Raw genomic sequence first — 15,775 nt, forward strand, 5'->3', positions numbered from 1 at the left:
GAATTCAAAATAACCATAATAGGTTCTGAAAGTTGTCTTCAGGATATCACATTCCCTTACTTAAAGTTGATAATAGCCGAATTCTAAGGTCTATCTGGGAGAAATAACTTGCACCTTGGAGTTGATCAAATAAGTCATCGATTCTAGGAAGAGGATATCTGTTTTTAAATATGACTTTATTCAGCTAATGATAGTCAATGCACATTTGCAAAGACCCATCTTTCTTACGCATGAATAGGACGGAAGCACTCCATGGAGAAATACCAAGCCTTATGAAACCCTTATCTAAGAGGTCTTTGAGTTGCTTTTTCAACTCTTTAAGCTCAATAGAAGCCATACGATATGAAGAAATAGAGATGGGTTGAGTATTAAGAAAAAGATTGATTCTGAATTCTATTTCCCTATCGAGAAGTACCCCTGGAAAATCTTTGGGAAACACATCAGGAAATTTATAGACTACGTGGACTGATTGAACTGTGGGAGTCTCAGACTTAGTGTCTTTGACTCAAACTAGATGGTAGATACACCCTTTAGATATCAACCTTCTAGCCTTAAGATAAGATATGAAATGACTCTTGGGAGACACTGAATTGCCTTCCCACTCAAAGACTAGCTCATCAGAAAACTAAAACTTCACCACACGGGTGAGACAATCTATGGATGCATAATAAGAATGGAGCTAATTCATACTTTTCTCTTCTGTAACATGCATAACTTGGGTGATCTTATTTACCTCATCAAGATACAATTATGGGTCCTCACTTACCTTTGACCTAAAGAATTCGGACGGATTCATCCTCACGAAGTCATGAGGTCGAGCTACAGCTAAATCACCCCCTTGCTGATGCAAAATTGCAGCCTGATGGTTGGCCTGAACATTAGCAGTCACAGTATGGGCCAATGCCTAAAAGGCAGCCCGAAATTCAGCATGAGACATATTTCCATTCAAAGGATCAACAGGCTGGGGTGGTTGTTTATCATTTCTACGGGTATTAGCTCTGCTAGGAGGCATATTCTGTCACGAAAGAGCACGAGTTAAAAGAAGATAGATATAGTTGTAAGCACGATGGTTTATGAAAGAAAAGAGATAATTTTCTAAGATATCACATAGCCTCTTGCTCATAAATGTGGCGCGCTTTACACCCACGATCAAGACTCTATGTAACGCGACTTGTCTAACTCCCTAGGACTCTCTAACCTTAGGCTTTGATACCAAGTTTGTAACGCCCTGAAACCTGGTCCCGAGACACCACATGGTGCTTAAGACTACGAGTAGCCTCAAGCTAACCCTGTAAGCCTGCTACTAAGTCTATAATGCCTATTAAGGTAAACAAATCAAGCATCAATACTGAATTATATCAAAACTATCTAAGAACAACTGAATATACTGTCTGGATAACAAATGCAGAAAGTCTCAAAATAATAGCTAGGAGTCCGATAAGCCTCTACTACTAAGAAACTAGAGAGGCATTAGGACATACCCCCAACTGACTCAGACTAAGCTGGAAGCAACAAATCAAATACTAAGAAAGATGGAAATCTGTATAAATGGGCCCTCGAACCATGAGGACTCACCAACTGTAGGGATGTAGATAGAGATGCCTGAAATCACTCACGCTGCTGAGACTGAGCACCTGAACCTACATTATAAGACAATGTAGCACATAGACGTATATGTGGATCACTAAGTATATGGGGGTGAATGCACAGTAAATCAATATCTTAATGTTATAAAAATTCATAGAATATGCATGCTATATGTGATGACTCACATGGCTGAAATATTAAAAGCTGAAAATCATAAATCATAAATAATAAAACATACTGCGTAAATCTGGCGAGCCATCACAGTTAAAGTCTAAAAGTTGAACTGTTATCTGTCATTCTTTTCTGTTAAACTATAGGAAAATACCTTTAAAACCATTCTGAAGATCTTTACTGTTAGGGAAAATTCTTTTAAAAGCCTTTCTATTGTTCTTTACTGGTAGGAAGGTTCTCTTAATCGACATAAATCATGTGAGCTATCATGGAGTCCAATGTCTTGTTCCTCTGGGAAAACCTCACATTGGGGAGAGGTATCATACTGTTTTCAGGGAGTATAACCTGAGCTAAGTGATCACATCTGTAACTGTCATCCATATAGAAATGGGAATACTGAATCTGTACTACGTTGCCTCTTAGTTTTAGGAAAGTAGGATGCGCTAAACTCACACTTTCTGCTCGGTGCTAAATACTACTCTCTTTAATCTGTATGCTTATTATGTAGGAAATTCATTTTTAAAAGTCATAACGTTTTATACTGAAAGCTAAATGTGCATCTGTTCATACAAAACTGAATTTAAGCTGTAAAGTGGATTCCATATCTTAGCTAAAGATCAAATCTTTATTCAAAGTTGTCTATAAACATATCATGGGATGCTTAAAAGCATAATCATTCTTGAAATAGCAATATTCAACTAGGACTTGATAACCCATGCTTCAAATTCATGTCAAAACATCATAATGTTCATGCTTGATAATGTAAATATTCATAATTCAACTCAAAATCTAGAAACTATAGTCACACGCACGAATTTATGAAAGTAGACATGTAATTTAACATCAAAACACTTAAAACATCATAAACTTCAAATAGCAATAAATGGGTATGAACCATAAATTTATATTCATGTAAAATTATGTAAATTTGTAATTTAAAACTAGTTTTGGGCACAAGGATGAAAGATTTATCCTTGTTCAAACCCCACATACCTTAATTGCTGAACTAGATAAAGAAGCTTGGTTTTGATATCCTACTTATGCTCTTGAAGGTTGATTCTTGGAATTCTTGAATTGGTAACCTTGAATTTTGAACTATTTTGGGAAAAGAATGGTGGAAATTCGGGGATTCTTGAAGTTGAATGTTGAAGCCTAGGATTTTAATTGAGAGGGATTTGATGAGTAATGAGCATATTTTGCTCAATATTATGATTAATCTTCTGTTTACACGATTTGGGGGCTTGATGAAGATAAAATTTCCCTTGGGATTTAAAATCCCGCAACTGAAACGCCGATTAAGGCCCCACCGCGACACGGTGAGTGGGTCATCATGATACCCACCGCGACGCGGTGGAATCGTGGTGACTCACTGGATTGTGACAATTGTTGTTTTGGAATTCACCGCGATGTGGTGCAATCACGGTGACCCTCTAGAAATTGACAAATGCCAATTTGGCCTCCACCGCAACGCGGTGGCCTCCTCACCGCGACGCGGCCTAATCGCAGTGAGCTACTATTTTGCCAATTCGAATGCGATCCAATCCTCGTTCAAAAATTCTGAAACTTACCCGAGACATGCTATTTTTACCCCTGAATATAATTTAACTCAAAAATCATTGTCTCGAAGCCCGAAGGGTCAACTTAAAAATCTTTGAAGTTTAAAGGGAGTCAAAATGACTAAGTCCCTCAACTCTTAACTTTATTTTTTCAGATTCTAAGTGCTACAAGTACGTACTAAGGGCTGGATTGAGCTAGAAATATTCGGGATATTACATTCAAACTCAACGTCTTATCTATATAAAGGCGTCTTAGGCATAATTCGGTGGGAATTGAACCTAACATCTTATCATCATGGTGCATTAAAATTTTTAACCCTATATCTTATCCTCTTAATGAGATGAGACTTAAATTCATCATCATATCTTTTAACAATATTGATCTTCATGAACAAATTAAAAGCATAAATGGTTCCAAAACAATTATATTTCCTCAAATCCAACAATAATTATATCATTAGTAGCAAAAGACAAATAATATAAGGAATCACTAACTTTGAAATTACCTTTAGATTTATAATATCACCTTGTTTGACAGAGTTTCATACTGATAACGTGTTATGAAATATAAAGCAAAGAAGAACAAGAATAAAGAGAAGAGAGAGGAAACTTCTTTAATTCTCATGAGGAATTCTTGAGGGTTAATTACAACGAAGGTAATCCTTTATTTAAAGGAAAAAACTAATCTTGGAGTTTCTAACTTTTTCATAAATAGACATTCACTATATATGATAAGTAAACATTCACTATATATGGTAATATATTTATAACAATTTTGACTTAAAAATACTTAAAATAAACCAATTCAAACCGACTCTTAGCCTTATTAATTATGCTTTAAAAATATAAATTTACATATATACACTTTATTTATTCATTTATTGATAATGATAGTATTGGGAAAATATTATAATATAACTAAATTAAAATAAATATTTTTAGAAAGAGGATTAACTAAAATTAAAAATGAAGGGAGTAAAAAAAAGGTAAAAGAATCCGTCCAAACATGGAAAAGTTTTTTATTCCAAGTACATTCAATACATTCTTGATACTCCCTTCATTTCCTTTAATTGCTCCCCTCATTTTTCGTGAGTAAATTTAACTAAGATTTAAAATTAAATTAGATTAAATTAATTTTTTTAAATTAAAATTTAAATATTAAAAAACAAATAAAAATATACTATATTATATTTTTTAAAATTTAATTAAGAAATATATCTTAAAATATTTATTACCTTTTTTATTAAAAAATAATTAAAAAGGAATGAAAGGAGTAGTTTGACTTCATTTTATACTGATAGACCAGAAGAAAATGTAACACCAACCAACAAAATCAGCAAAAATGGTTATCCCATAAATCTTAGAAATCCAACAATATTTCTCCACAGCACTTTTGGAAAAAACATGACAGTTTCAAATAATTTTCAAGAACTCAAAAATTCCTTATATTAAAATAAAACAAAACAAAACAAAAAAAGACCGTACCCTTTAAGTCATTTGTTCTTATTATGCTGTCCTATCCGTCCAAATACATTCTTGTTATTATTATCAAATCGGATGAAAAATGCTAAAATCACATTGGATCAAATTTATTTTAATTTAATTTCAATTAATATTATTATCAAACCAAAAGTTAAAAAGTCAAACTCAAATTTCTTAAACTGAACCGATCGAATATGTCCAAATACATTCTTGATCATATTACTCTCTTCGGTCGCTTTTAATTTTTACATTTTGACTTGACACATCTATTAACAAAAATAATGAATAACATAGTTATTTATCATAATACCGCTATTAAATTATATTTAGATTATGTCTTAAAATAAATTTGAAGAAAAAGTAATTAATAGGAAGAATGATAAAAAAAAATTGTCTTGACATATAAAAATGACAAATAAAAATAAAAATTAAATTAGAAAATTAGTGAGTAAAAGCTAATGAAAGTTGTATTATCAAATCGAACCAAAAAGGCGATAGTTATTTCAATATAATTTTGATTAATATTATTATCGAAAATAAAAAATTATTTAAACAGAACCAACTGAACGGTCAGCCATATGTCCAAATACATTCTTGATAGTTGACTTCTCTATGGTAACCCCCTTTTTTTTTCCGGTGAAAAAATTATTTTCACGCACCCCAAATTTTGATTAAAAAATCAAACTCTTCCATCAACATTGAACAATAATTATACTCTCCCTTTATTCTATACAATATTCATTTTGTCTTTGTAATTTTAATTCTATATTTATGTAATATCTTTTTATATTATATGTAATGAATATTTCTTTAACATGGATATTTATAACATTTTATTTAAGTTTATTAACTTTATAAGCAAATTAATGTTTTTTTTAATTTATCACAAAATTCAATGTTATTTTTTAAGATCGTTATTTTAGTATTATATGTATTAAAGAGTCATTTGGTGTGAGGTATAATTATAATAATTCAGAGATGAAGTTCATGATTATTTATTCTGCATTTAATTAAGATGTATTAGGTAGTCTCAAAATTATTTATCGCACCATTTATACCACAGTGATGAGATAAGTTATCACACATACATGTTAGTACAACTTATTTTGTGATAACTAATTTCGGAATAACTTGTTTCCAAACAACCCACCCCTAAGTGTGTATATATACATATGTATGTACATGTATGTGCGTATATTTTCGTGTTTTATCACTCTCTTACTAAATTCGTTTCATATTACTTAACTTTTTATTGATATAACACAAGTCTTAAGAAAATTTTACTTAGAGGTATATTTTGCTAAATTAACCTTATTAATGATAATTTGAAACTTTAAATTTATCTATACTGTTACTTTATATAGTTATTTAACATTAAAGGGTAGAAAAAAACATAATACGATTTTCTTGATTTCACAAATTGAGCAGATAAATTAAAACATCTATTTTTAATATGAGAATCAAGTGATAAGAAATGATATTATCTATTGTCTATATCAGTAATAAGTTGTGATTATCATTAATAGAGGGCTACATATTTTATAATTTACATAAATAAATATAATCTTTAAAATTTAACCTTATTTTTATTCGAGAAAAACATCTAGTACCTCCGAACTATGATCAAATTTGCTACGACATAAGCCAACTTCACGGGGGTCCTATTACCCCTTAAACTAAATTTTAACGTATTTTTGTAAATCTTTTTAGCTAACGTAATACCTTTTGTCAATCATTTTAGATGGCGTGACACCTTTGATGTGAACTCCATTTTATATAATAAAGGTGCCACATTAGCACAAAAAAATGACAAAAATACGCTAAATTTGAGTTCAGGGGATTGTAGGATCCCTGTGAAGTTGGAGTGTGTCGTAACAACTTTGACCATAGTTCGGGGTGGTACTAGAGACTTATCGTTTTCATTTATTGTTTGTATTTTCTGCATTGAAATATATTTATAAAATTAGTATTACTTATTATTTTCACTTGTAAAATAAATATTATAGTTTTGGTTATTATTAATAAAACTAATTTTCTTATCATGTTAATTTACTTCATGAAGATTATCATTAGCTTATATATTAATTAGTATTTCTTACTTTTTTCTAGAAGATAATGTTTATGTTTTTATAAAAAACTTATTATATGATTTTTTTTAAAATGAAAATATGATGATTTTTAAAAAGTTAAAAAAATGAAAAAATCGATGATAAAAGGATAAAATAGAAATTTTTAAAAGTCAATTAGGATAAAAGAATTAGTATGGTTATTGTTTAAAATTGAGTAGAAAGTTTTTTCAGGACAAAGTTGGATTGGAAAAATGATTTTGATCCTTTTTGTTTTTTTTTTTCTTTGGTCTTGGTTATGGTAACCCCTAAAATCTAGGAAATCTAACAAGAAACAATTGATGCAATCAATACTCTCTTTACAACACTTCTGGAAAAAACATGACAATTTCAGGCCATTTTCAAGAACTCCAAACACCCTTAAATTCCTCCAAGAAAATTGTTGGAGGAATGACTACTCCTTGTACATCAACAACAATGAATTCGCCAAAAACCCATCAACCCCATAAGCCCTATTGGCGCTTTAGCAAGCAAGATTTCTTCCCTGAACCCTCTTTCAACAATTGGTCATCCTACAAGAATGCATTGTCCCATATCCCAACACGCCTCAAGAACCGTCTTTTTGCACGTTCAACAGAGACAAGTGAATTGGTTGAACTCAAGAAAGAATCAGAAAATGAAATGAAAAAATGTCTTACTTGTTGGGATCTTGTTTGGCTTGGCTTTGGTTCTGTCGTTGGTTCAGGTATTTGAAGTATTTCTTTTTTTTTCTTTTTGATGACGCTGGTATTTGTACTAGTACTCGTAGTGGTATGCTTGTAGTTGCTTGTTTTTGGAGTTTTTGCTCATGTTTGTTGTTTCGGGTAGATGGATTGCAGTACTCTGTCTGTTTCAATTTGATTGACATGTTTTGATTTGATAGGGAGTTTAAAAAAATAAAAAAACTATTAAATCTTGTGGTTCTAAGCATAAAAAGGAAAGGGACATTCTTTTTGAAATAGATTAACACTGAAAGTAGTCATATAAATTGAAATGAAGGGAGAATTAGTTTTGTGGTAGTTTTGTTTTGTTACTATCTATTGTTTTGTTATTATCTCTTGTTTCTTGTACCTCAATTACCTTTGTCTTGAGTCGGGGTTTATGGAAAACAGTCTCTCTACCTCACATTTGAGGTTGAGGTATGTATTGTGTACACTCTACCCTCCCCATACCCCACATTTGAGGTTGAGGTATGTATTGTGTACACTCTACCCTCCCCATACCCCACTTTGCAGGAGTATATTGGGTATGTTGTTGTTGTTGTTGCATGACCGTGGTCTTGGGCTAGCTTTCGCGCTTCTCAATTAATTCCACGGGATACCTGCTACCTCCACCAGCAATGCGGGTACCAGGTAACTATTCTGTCCACCAAGGCTATAACAGATGGAAAGAATCACCTACTGTTTTTTTTTTTTGTTTCAGGTATTTTCAGTATTACTGGTCAAGAAACTAGGAATAATGCTGGCCCTGCTATAATCCTTTCATATGCAATATCTGGTCTTTCTGCTTTGCTTTCTGTGTTCTGTTATACAGAATTTGCTGTTGATATTCCTATAGCTGGTGGATCTTTTTCGTTTCTGAGAGTTGAGTTGGGTGATTTTGTTGCGTTTATAGCTGCTGCAAATATTCTTTTGGAGGCTATTGTTGGTGCTGCAGGGTTAGGACGTTCATGGTCATCGTATTTTGCTAGTATTATAAAGAATGATCCTGATTTTTTGAGAATCAAGATTGTTTCTTTTGCTGAAGGGTTTAATTTGTTGGATCCATTAGCTCTTGTGATTCTTGCACTTGCAAATGGGTTTGCTATGACTGGGACAAGGAGAACGTCAATTTTGAATTGGCTAAGTTCTATAGTAAGTGCTGGTGTGATTGTTTTTATTATTGTTGTAGGGTTTATTCATGGGAAGACGTCGAATTTGGTGCCTTTTTTCCCTTTTGGTGCTGGAGGGGTATTTAGAGCTGCAGCAGTTGTGTATTGGTCATATACAGGTTTTGATATGGTTGCTAATATGGCCGAGGAAACTAAGAAGCCGTCGAGGGATATACCATTAGGTTTGGTTGGTTCAATGTCTATGATCTCGATTGTTTATTGTTTGATGGCGTTGGCGTTGACCATGATGGTTAAGTACACTGAAGTGGATGTTAATGCAGCCTATTCAGTTGCATTTGAGGGTATTGGTATGAATTGGGCTAAGTATTTGGTGGGGATTTGTGCACTTAAGGGAATGACTACGAGTATGCTTGTTGGGTCAATGGGACAATCTCGATACACAACTCAGATTGCAAGAGCACATATGATTCCCCCGTGGTTTGCTTTGGTTCACCCGAAAACTGGAACACCAATTTATGCTACTCTCTTGACAACTATAACTAGCTGCATTCTTGCGTTGTTCACGAGCTTGGATGTCTTGTCAAGTGTATTCTCATTTAGTACACTTACCATTTTCATGCTTATGGCTGTTGCATTGCTTGTTAGGCGATACTACGTTACAGATGTTACTCCGAAGTATGATTTGGCTAAATTCCTTCTGTGCTTATTCATTGTAATTGGTTCATCAATCGGGGCAACAGTTCTTTGGAGTACTAAAGAAAAAGGTTGGATTGGGTATACTGTGACTGGCGCTTTGTGGTTTTTGGGCACTTTAGGGATGGCGCTACTTCCAAAACAAAGACTTCCTAAAGTTTGGGGTGTACCTCTTGTGCCATGGGTACCATCATTGTCAATTGGGATGAATATATTCTTGATAGGTTCTTTGGGTGAAGCGGCATTTTATCGGTTCATTATATGCAGTGCTGTAATGCTGATTTACTATGTATTTGTTGGTGTCCATGCAACATATGATATAGCTCATCCCGAGAAACTGGATTCCATTATTGAAGAGGGAAAAGAAAATTCCAATCAAGTGTTGTAGTTGGTATGATTCTTTAGACTGCTCCATGAACTTTGCTCTTATTTGGTTTTAGATTCTAGGAGTTGAATGTATAGCAAATGAATGCAATGACATTGAATTGATATGGTTTGTCTTCCCCTAGTTTCCAACTTTTTTTATTATCAAGCGACCTTTATGTAAATAGTTTGGACAGAAATGATGCTTATTCTGTACAATACTCTACTATTGTCCAGCATAAGATGGGAATATATGCGAACGAAGAGGGTACCTTTTATGTGATGCTTATTTTGTACAATACTCTACTATTGTCCCTTTTATGTGATGCTTATTTTGTACAATACTCTACTATTGTCCAACATCAGATGGGGAATATATGCTTGTGTTCTGTTTTTTATAAAGAGGCAACTTTTAATGTCTTGTCATAAAATATCATTTTACCATGTATTTTCTGTGATCATATGGTAATAAAGTATGCATAGGTAGGATTTTATGGACAAGTCAGCAGCGCTTTCTATTTGGACCCTGTTGCTCTGTCTGAATTCAGGGCATAATAAGTTGACTACGGCGAACAATTTGAAATTTTACAACCATTTTGTAATATACCCTCTAAAATTGTCATCATTAAGAAGCAGAAGACCGGAGCATTTTGAATTGTGACGTGAGGGAATAAGTATGAGAAAGACAATGAAAGGACTCATGTCAAATCCTCCAGGTGCTTATCTATTTTGTTCGTGCATTTAGATTCTGACAATAAAAGGTCAGGATGCTAGGTGACCTAAAAGTGTCCAAAAATTCACTATTAACTTACGTAGTTCTTTGACGTCCCTTTTCACTCAATAAAATCTTCAATTAGTGAGTGCAGAATAATACTGTCCTTATCAAATTCTAATAACACAGCCATCCGTCAGAGGACAAGTGTTTATGCCATAATTTGATTCACCTTCTTTCTTTCATCTACGGAGCTTCCACACTTGCTCCTTCACCTTTTCCTGCCTCTTCCCAATCTCTTTTCTCTCAACGATCTTCTTTTGCTTGATCCCACCAAATACAACCTTTAAAGCTTCTTCCGTCAACTATACCAAGCAGTATTAAAATGATTAAAAGCTGGTGTGTGCCTTTCTTTTAAGACTTGGAATATCCAGAACTGTGATGGTGTTGGTTTTGGTGGCATCTGTCATGCTGCTTGTGGTGTGGGATGGTGAAGATAGCATTACGCTGCTCCGATTTGGTTTGCATTGTGGTACCCTAGGTCATGAGAATGGTTCTTTCAAGTTTCAAATGTTGGGAGCCTGGTGGGGGCTGCAAGGCGGTAAGCATGAGGTAGGTTAATGTTCTGTGGAAGTTCGTTGGTTGGAAATATAGGATGAGATCATTTCCTAAATGACTTTGTTTGTGAAGGTGGATGTTGATAAAAAAAGATCCCAGATTTTGTTCCAATTCTGCTAGTATTGTTTGTGTATTTTAACCTCATTCCATCCAGTCATATGGCTGATAGATGTGTTCAAGCAGTATCTAATTAGTCTTAGTGCTGCTGCAAAATCAACATGGGACGGCATAAGATTTGGTAAACTGTATATATTGACTTAATGGGTAAATACCATTTGCGCGTCTGGTATACTACCGCTTGGAAACATGAGATAATGAGGTAGACCCTCCGTCCCATTTTAGTTGGGCACATACCATTTTACATGGTGATTTAAAAATCATAAATTGAATGGTGAATTTTATTATTTTACCCTTTACCCATATTTATGATATTCATTGGGCATAGGAATGGACATTGGAATTGTAATTGTTCACATTATATGTATACTATTAATTATAGGGGTAAAATGGAAAAAATTTAATTAATTTTATCCTGATTTAGTAAGTGATCAACTAATATGGGATATTTATTTTTAGTAAGATGACCAACTAAAATAGGATAGAGGGAGTATATAATATCTAAACTGCTGACAGTGGCAAGTTTCTAAAGTAACCCCATTTGCTTTCCCGAACTATTTAATCTGCATTTCCAGTTATTTTCAGTTAATTGCAGAAATCCTGCTAGAGGAAAATCAGCTTCTAAATTGGACTAGCAATGTTGTCTTTACATTCTCGATCTTTTGTATTTTTCTCAATTTGATTTATCATTGTGCATACCATATGCATTATAAAGTCTTCATCTGCATAGTATTTATCATAGATTGCTATTTGCTGCTAACCTTTGATGCAAAATTTGATCATAACTCATGAAAATTGTTAGCTGATTCGAAGTTAAGTAGCGCCAATGGTAATGCTAGAAGTTAAAAAAGCTCCTAGAATAGCTTGTGTTTGTTGTCTATTAAATTCTTTTCAGTTTTAGTATATTTCATTGTAACAGTTGCAGCACACTTACTATTGCTAGGTGGAAGAGTGGTAGTACACCTAATGATGTGACCTAGTGGTCAATAAAGTGGGTGAAAATTGTAGGAAACCAAGGATCAAATTCCAGGCGATTTCGTCCCATCAACACAAGTTTAAAGGGGCAAAGTTACCAGGTACTTGTACTAGTGGAAGGGTAGCGGATAGTAGGTTGAATAATTGAGGTGAGCACAAGCTAATGTCCTATTATTCGAGAAAATGGACGAGGAGAAAAAAAATCAAGTGTTTAGTTTATTGCACTTCACTATTTCAACCTGAGTTGCTCGGACTCGGGTGCGGGTTTCCGAGACGGGTGCGAATTCGAGAGTCAGATTCGTCAAAATATAAATTTTAAGATTCGGGGATGCGAATCCGAGTGTGGATACAGGTGCGGGGATTCGGTTAAAAAAAAATATTATAAATATAGAGTTATAAAGATATTCTAAAAATACTTTATTTATTTTAGTTAATTTGCTATTTTTAGTTATTTTTGTCTTCTGATTTTACTTTTCAATTAGGAATAGTATTTGTATTAAAAACTTTTTCCAAAATTATAACTCACGTTTATTTACTAAAAATAAAAAATAAATATAATTAAGAAGTTAAATTTAATACTGTCAAAGTAAAATACACTCACCGACAGACAGTGCTGGCAATAGATTATTATTTATTAATTATTAATAGTAAAAGAACTAATTATTAATTAAAAATAGTAAAAAGAAAAGACAAAAGTTTCAAAACACACTTTGACTTGGAAAAAAATAACCGTCGCTTTGTAAACACGACTACGCCGATGATAGAGTACGACGATGACTTCCGGTACCCTGAGGTGGTACGATGTCTGCGTCGATGATTTCCGGCGACGGCACATCGACAATGCCGTCTCTATTCCGGTGGTCGTTGGTTGAGACTTTTTCAGGTAAGTTGCCGGTTAATTATTCAATGTTTTCAGTTAAATTTCTTCTTTATTTCGATCAACGTCTCCGAAATCGGTTGACCGAATCGGAGACGGTGGAAGCACCCGTCCCCGCCTTAGTCTCGTGTCGAGACAGGTTCGGCGGCAAAACAGCCGAGTCCGAGCAACATAGATTTCAACTGCACAATTTCCAGTAAAGGAGTTTTTATTGAGCAGGTCAGATGGTTTTCACAGGAAAGAGCATTAAAGACTATCCCAGCTTTGCATTATTTTGGTTGTTAGTTTCTTACAGAAGCCACTAAGCTTCTTTTAGCAAATGTCCTCAACTATATTTATTGAAAATATCCAACATTTTTTCTTGAAGAAAACACCTGCATTTGCACATGAGGAGAATGTGCAGCTGCGTGTATATTTTGTCTATGTAAATAATAGCGAAATTGTGTGTATTGGATTATCGTATGTGTGTATTTCTGAACATGAAATGTTCTTTTGAATATGTTCATCTTCTACCACATACAAAAAAGCATCAGATGTTGGATTCAGTTACTCCTAAACGACAGGTCTTTACTCTCCTGCATCAAGCTATGTTAGGGAGAAACAAGAAAAACTAATCTAGAAATCTAAATGTAGCATATTATAATGGTTAGATGTCATGAAAAAGATTCAAAGAGTTAGCCAAGAAAATTGAAATGGTGATCAACCATTTCTGCTAAAAGTTTTTTTGAGTGTTCAAAAATAGCTTATTTCTGGGCCTTCTTCCTCCACTGGTCTCCAAACTTCTTAATACCAGAACCCCTTACTCTTCACTTGTCCAAAGCCATTATCAAGAACTCCTGTTGAACCCATGTAACAACCATATCCTCCAACTGTTGGTTCAAATACATTGCCTTAAGGTTCATAATCCATTGATACACACCTATCAGAAAGCCTCCTCTCATTCATCTCCACTTCCTCAGCCAGCACAGCTGCAGCTTTCGTCTATTGTTCTGTTTGTACTTGGTGTTTCTTCATCTCAATTTCTAATTCCTCCTTCACCTTTTCGGTGGCTTCAAGTTTCTCATTTAGTTTTGAAGCATTATTCGTGATTGTTTCCGGTTCTTGAGTAACTTGTTTAAACTTGAGATTCATTTCCTCTGCTATTGCCTTAGTCGATGAAATCTCCCGAGTCATTTCATTCAGTTCCTTCTTCAGATTATTCATTTTCTAGAAAAAATGCTTGAATTTCTGATCTTTCTCAGCCAAGTTGGCTTTCAACAAGCTTATTTCTTCGTTCTTCAAAGCCAACTCCTCATGTGATGGTTTCTCCGGTTCAGCAACTAATAAATTTGTGATTTTTTCATTAGTTGGCTGGCCATTTTCATCATTTGGGACTTCAAAAACATCAATTTATTGGATTTTTAATTTGGTCTTAGATTCTTGGATTTCCTCAGGCTCCGGAACCATAGATTTCTTGGTTTTCTCAAGCTGTTCTTGAGCTGCTTTCTTTGCTACTTCTACTGAAGCTTAACTGATCCTTGAGCTCTTCTTGTGCTTGCCCAAGTTGGTATCCAAATCTGCAATTCTTGCACCAAGTTTCCTTTGATTTCTTGGCTCAAATTGAGCGCCTCATGGGGTTCTACGACCTCCTGATTTAGGACTTGTCTGATTAGAATCAGAGCTTGATGTTCTTAGTTGCAAAGGGACTCGAGGTGATTGCCTTTGAAGCATATCTGATCCCCTATTTGACATGAAATGGAAAACTTGCTGTCAAATACACAATAGTTGGAATAGTTCTATTACTCAGTGAGGGAGATTCAAATGGTTCCAAGAATTCACCTTAATCTTGGCATTTGAACTTCTTAATAACTTTAGTGTTGATCTCCGTGAACAATGAAAGGTGGAAATGTTTTGTTTGTTAATGATAAGGGGAAGAGTTTTCTGCTAAAAGAAGACACATAGACAATCCATAGATACTGGTGTTGCATGCTTCAAGAACAGACCAAAAACAAATTTTCCAGTCCATTTCTCCCCCATGCATGTGTCAATATCATTACTCCCTCCGCCCATCTATACTTATCCATTATTAAGTTGGCTTACACTTTAAGAAACATAAATAATAGAGGGTAATTTTACTATATCACTCTTTGAACATAACAAATTTAATGCTTTAGAAAATGCATTGGACCATAGTAAGGGTAAAATGGATACAAAATGGTAAATTATGTGTTGATTTTCTAAACTGAAAAAATATTATTAGACATCTATTTTTAGTATAATAAACAAGTAAAGGTAGACGGAGGGAGTAAAATATAACCAACATAATTGGGACTTTTTGCAAAATAAACACTTTGAAAATTAAATGTAACATATAGTGTCAAGTTTCAAAAAATGTAGTGTAGACCAACATTTATGATGTCATCGATTTGACCATTCAAATCTACCATACAAGTTTTTAACTTTACACTTTAGTACCCCACCTCATCCAACAAATATTTAGTATTTTTCACCATTTCATATTTCTTTATTTTTAATTAAAAAATTGTCCAAGAAGCCACCAAAAGCTCTCGTTTTTCAGCTACTTTTTCCGATTTCGGCGGCTTTTCTGGCAAAATTTTCCCCATCACAACTGAAAATCTTCATTCTTGGTCATTGCCTCCATTGTTGTTCCATCTTTTTTGGAAAAAATTACAAAAAATATTTTTTCAC

At 33.9% G+C, this 15,775-nt stretch overlaps 1 protein-coding gene and 1 pseudogene across 1 annotated transcript; one reads left to right on the forward strand and one right to left on the reverse strand.

Annotated features, from left to right (window-relative positions):
* The first annotated feature begins 7,087 nt into the window (after nt 1-7,087).
* On the forward strand, nt 7,088-10,071 carry LOC107863775 (cationic amino acid transporter 8, vacuolar). Its single transcript, XM_016709907.2, has 2 exons — nt 7,088-7,607; nt 8,324-10,071. Exons 1-2 carry the CDS (start codon nt 7,244-7,246, stop codon nt 9,811-9,813), a joined length of 1,854 nt encoding a protein of 617 aa, XP_016565393.2. The 5' UTR covers nt 7,088-7,243; the 3' UTR covers nt 9,814-10,071.
* Nucleotides 10,072-13,830: 3,759 nt separating this feature from the next.
* On the reverse strand, nt 13,831-14,919 carry LOC107865387 (annotated as a pseudogene).
* Nucleotides 14,920-15,775: the final 856 nt, after the last annotated feature.

The sequence above is a fragment of the Capsicum annuum genome, chromosome 3 (genome assembly GCF_002878395.1).
Source record: "Capsicum annuum cultivar UCD-10X-F1 chromosome 3, UCD10Xv1.1, whole genome shotgun sequence".
Classification (NCBI taxonomy): Eukaryota; Viridiplantae; Streptophyta; class Magnoliopsida; order Solanales; family Solanaceae; genus Capsicum; species Capsicum annuum.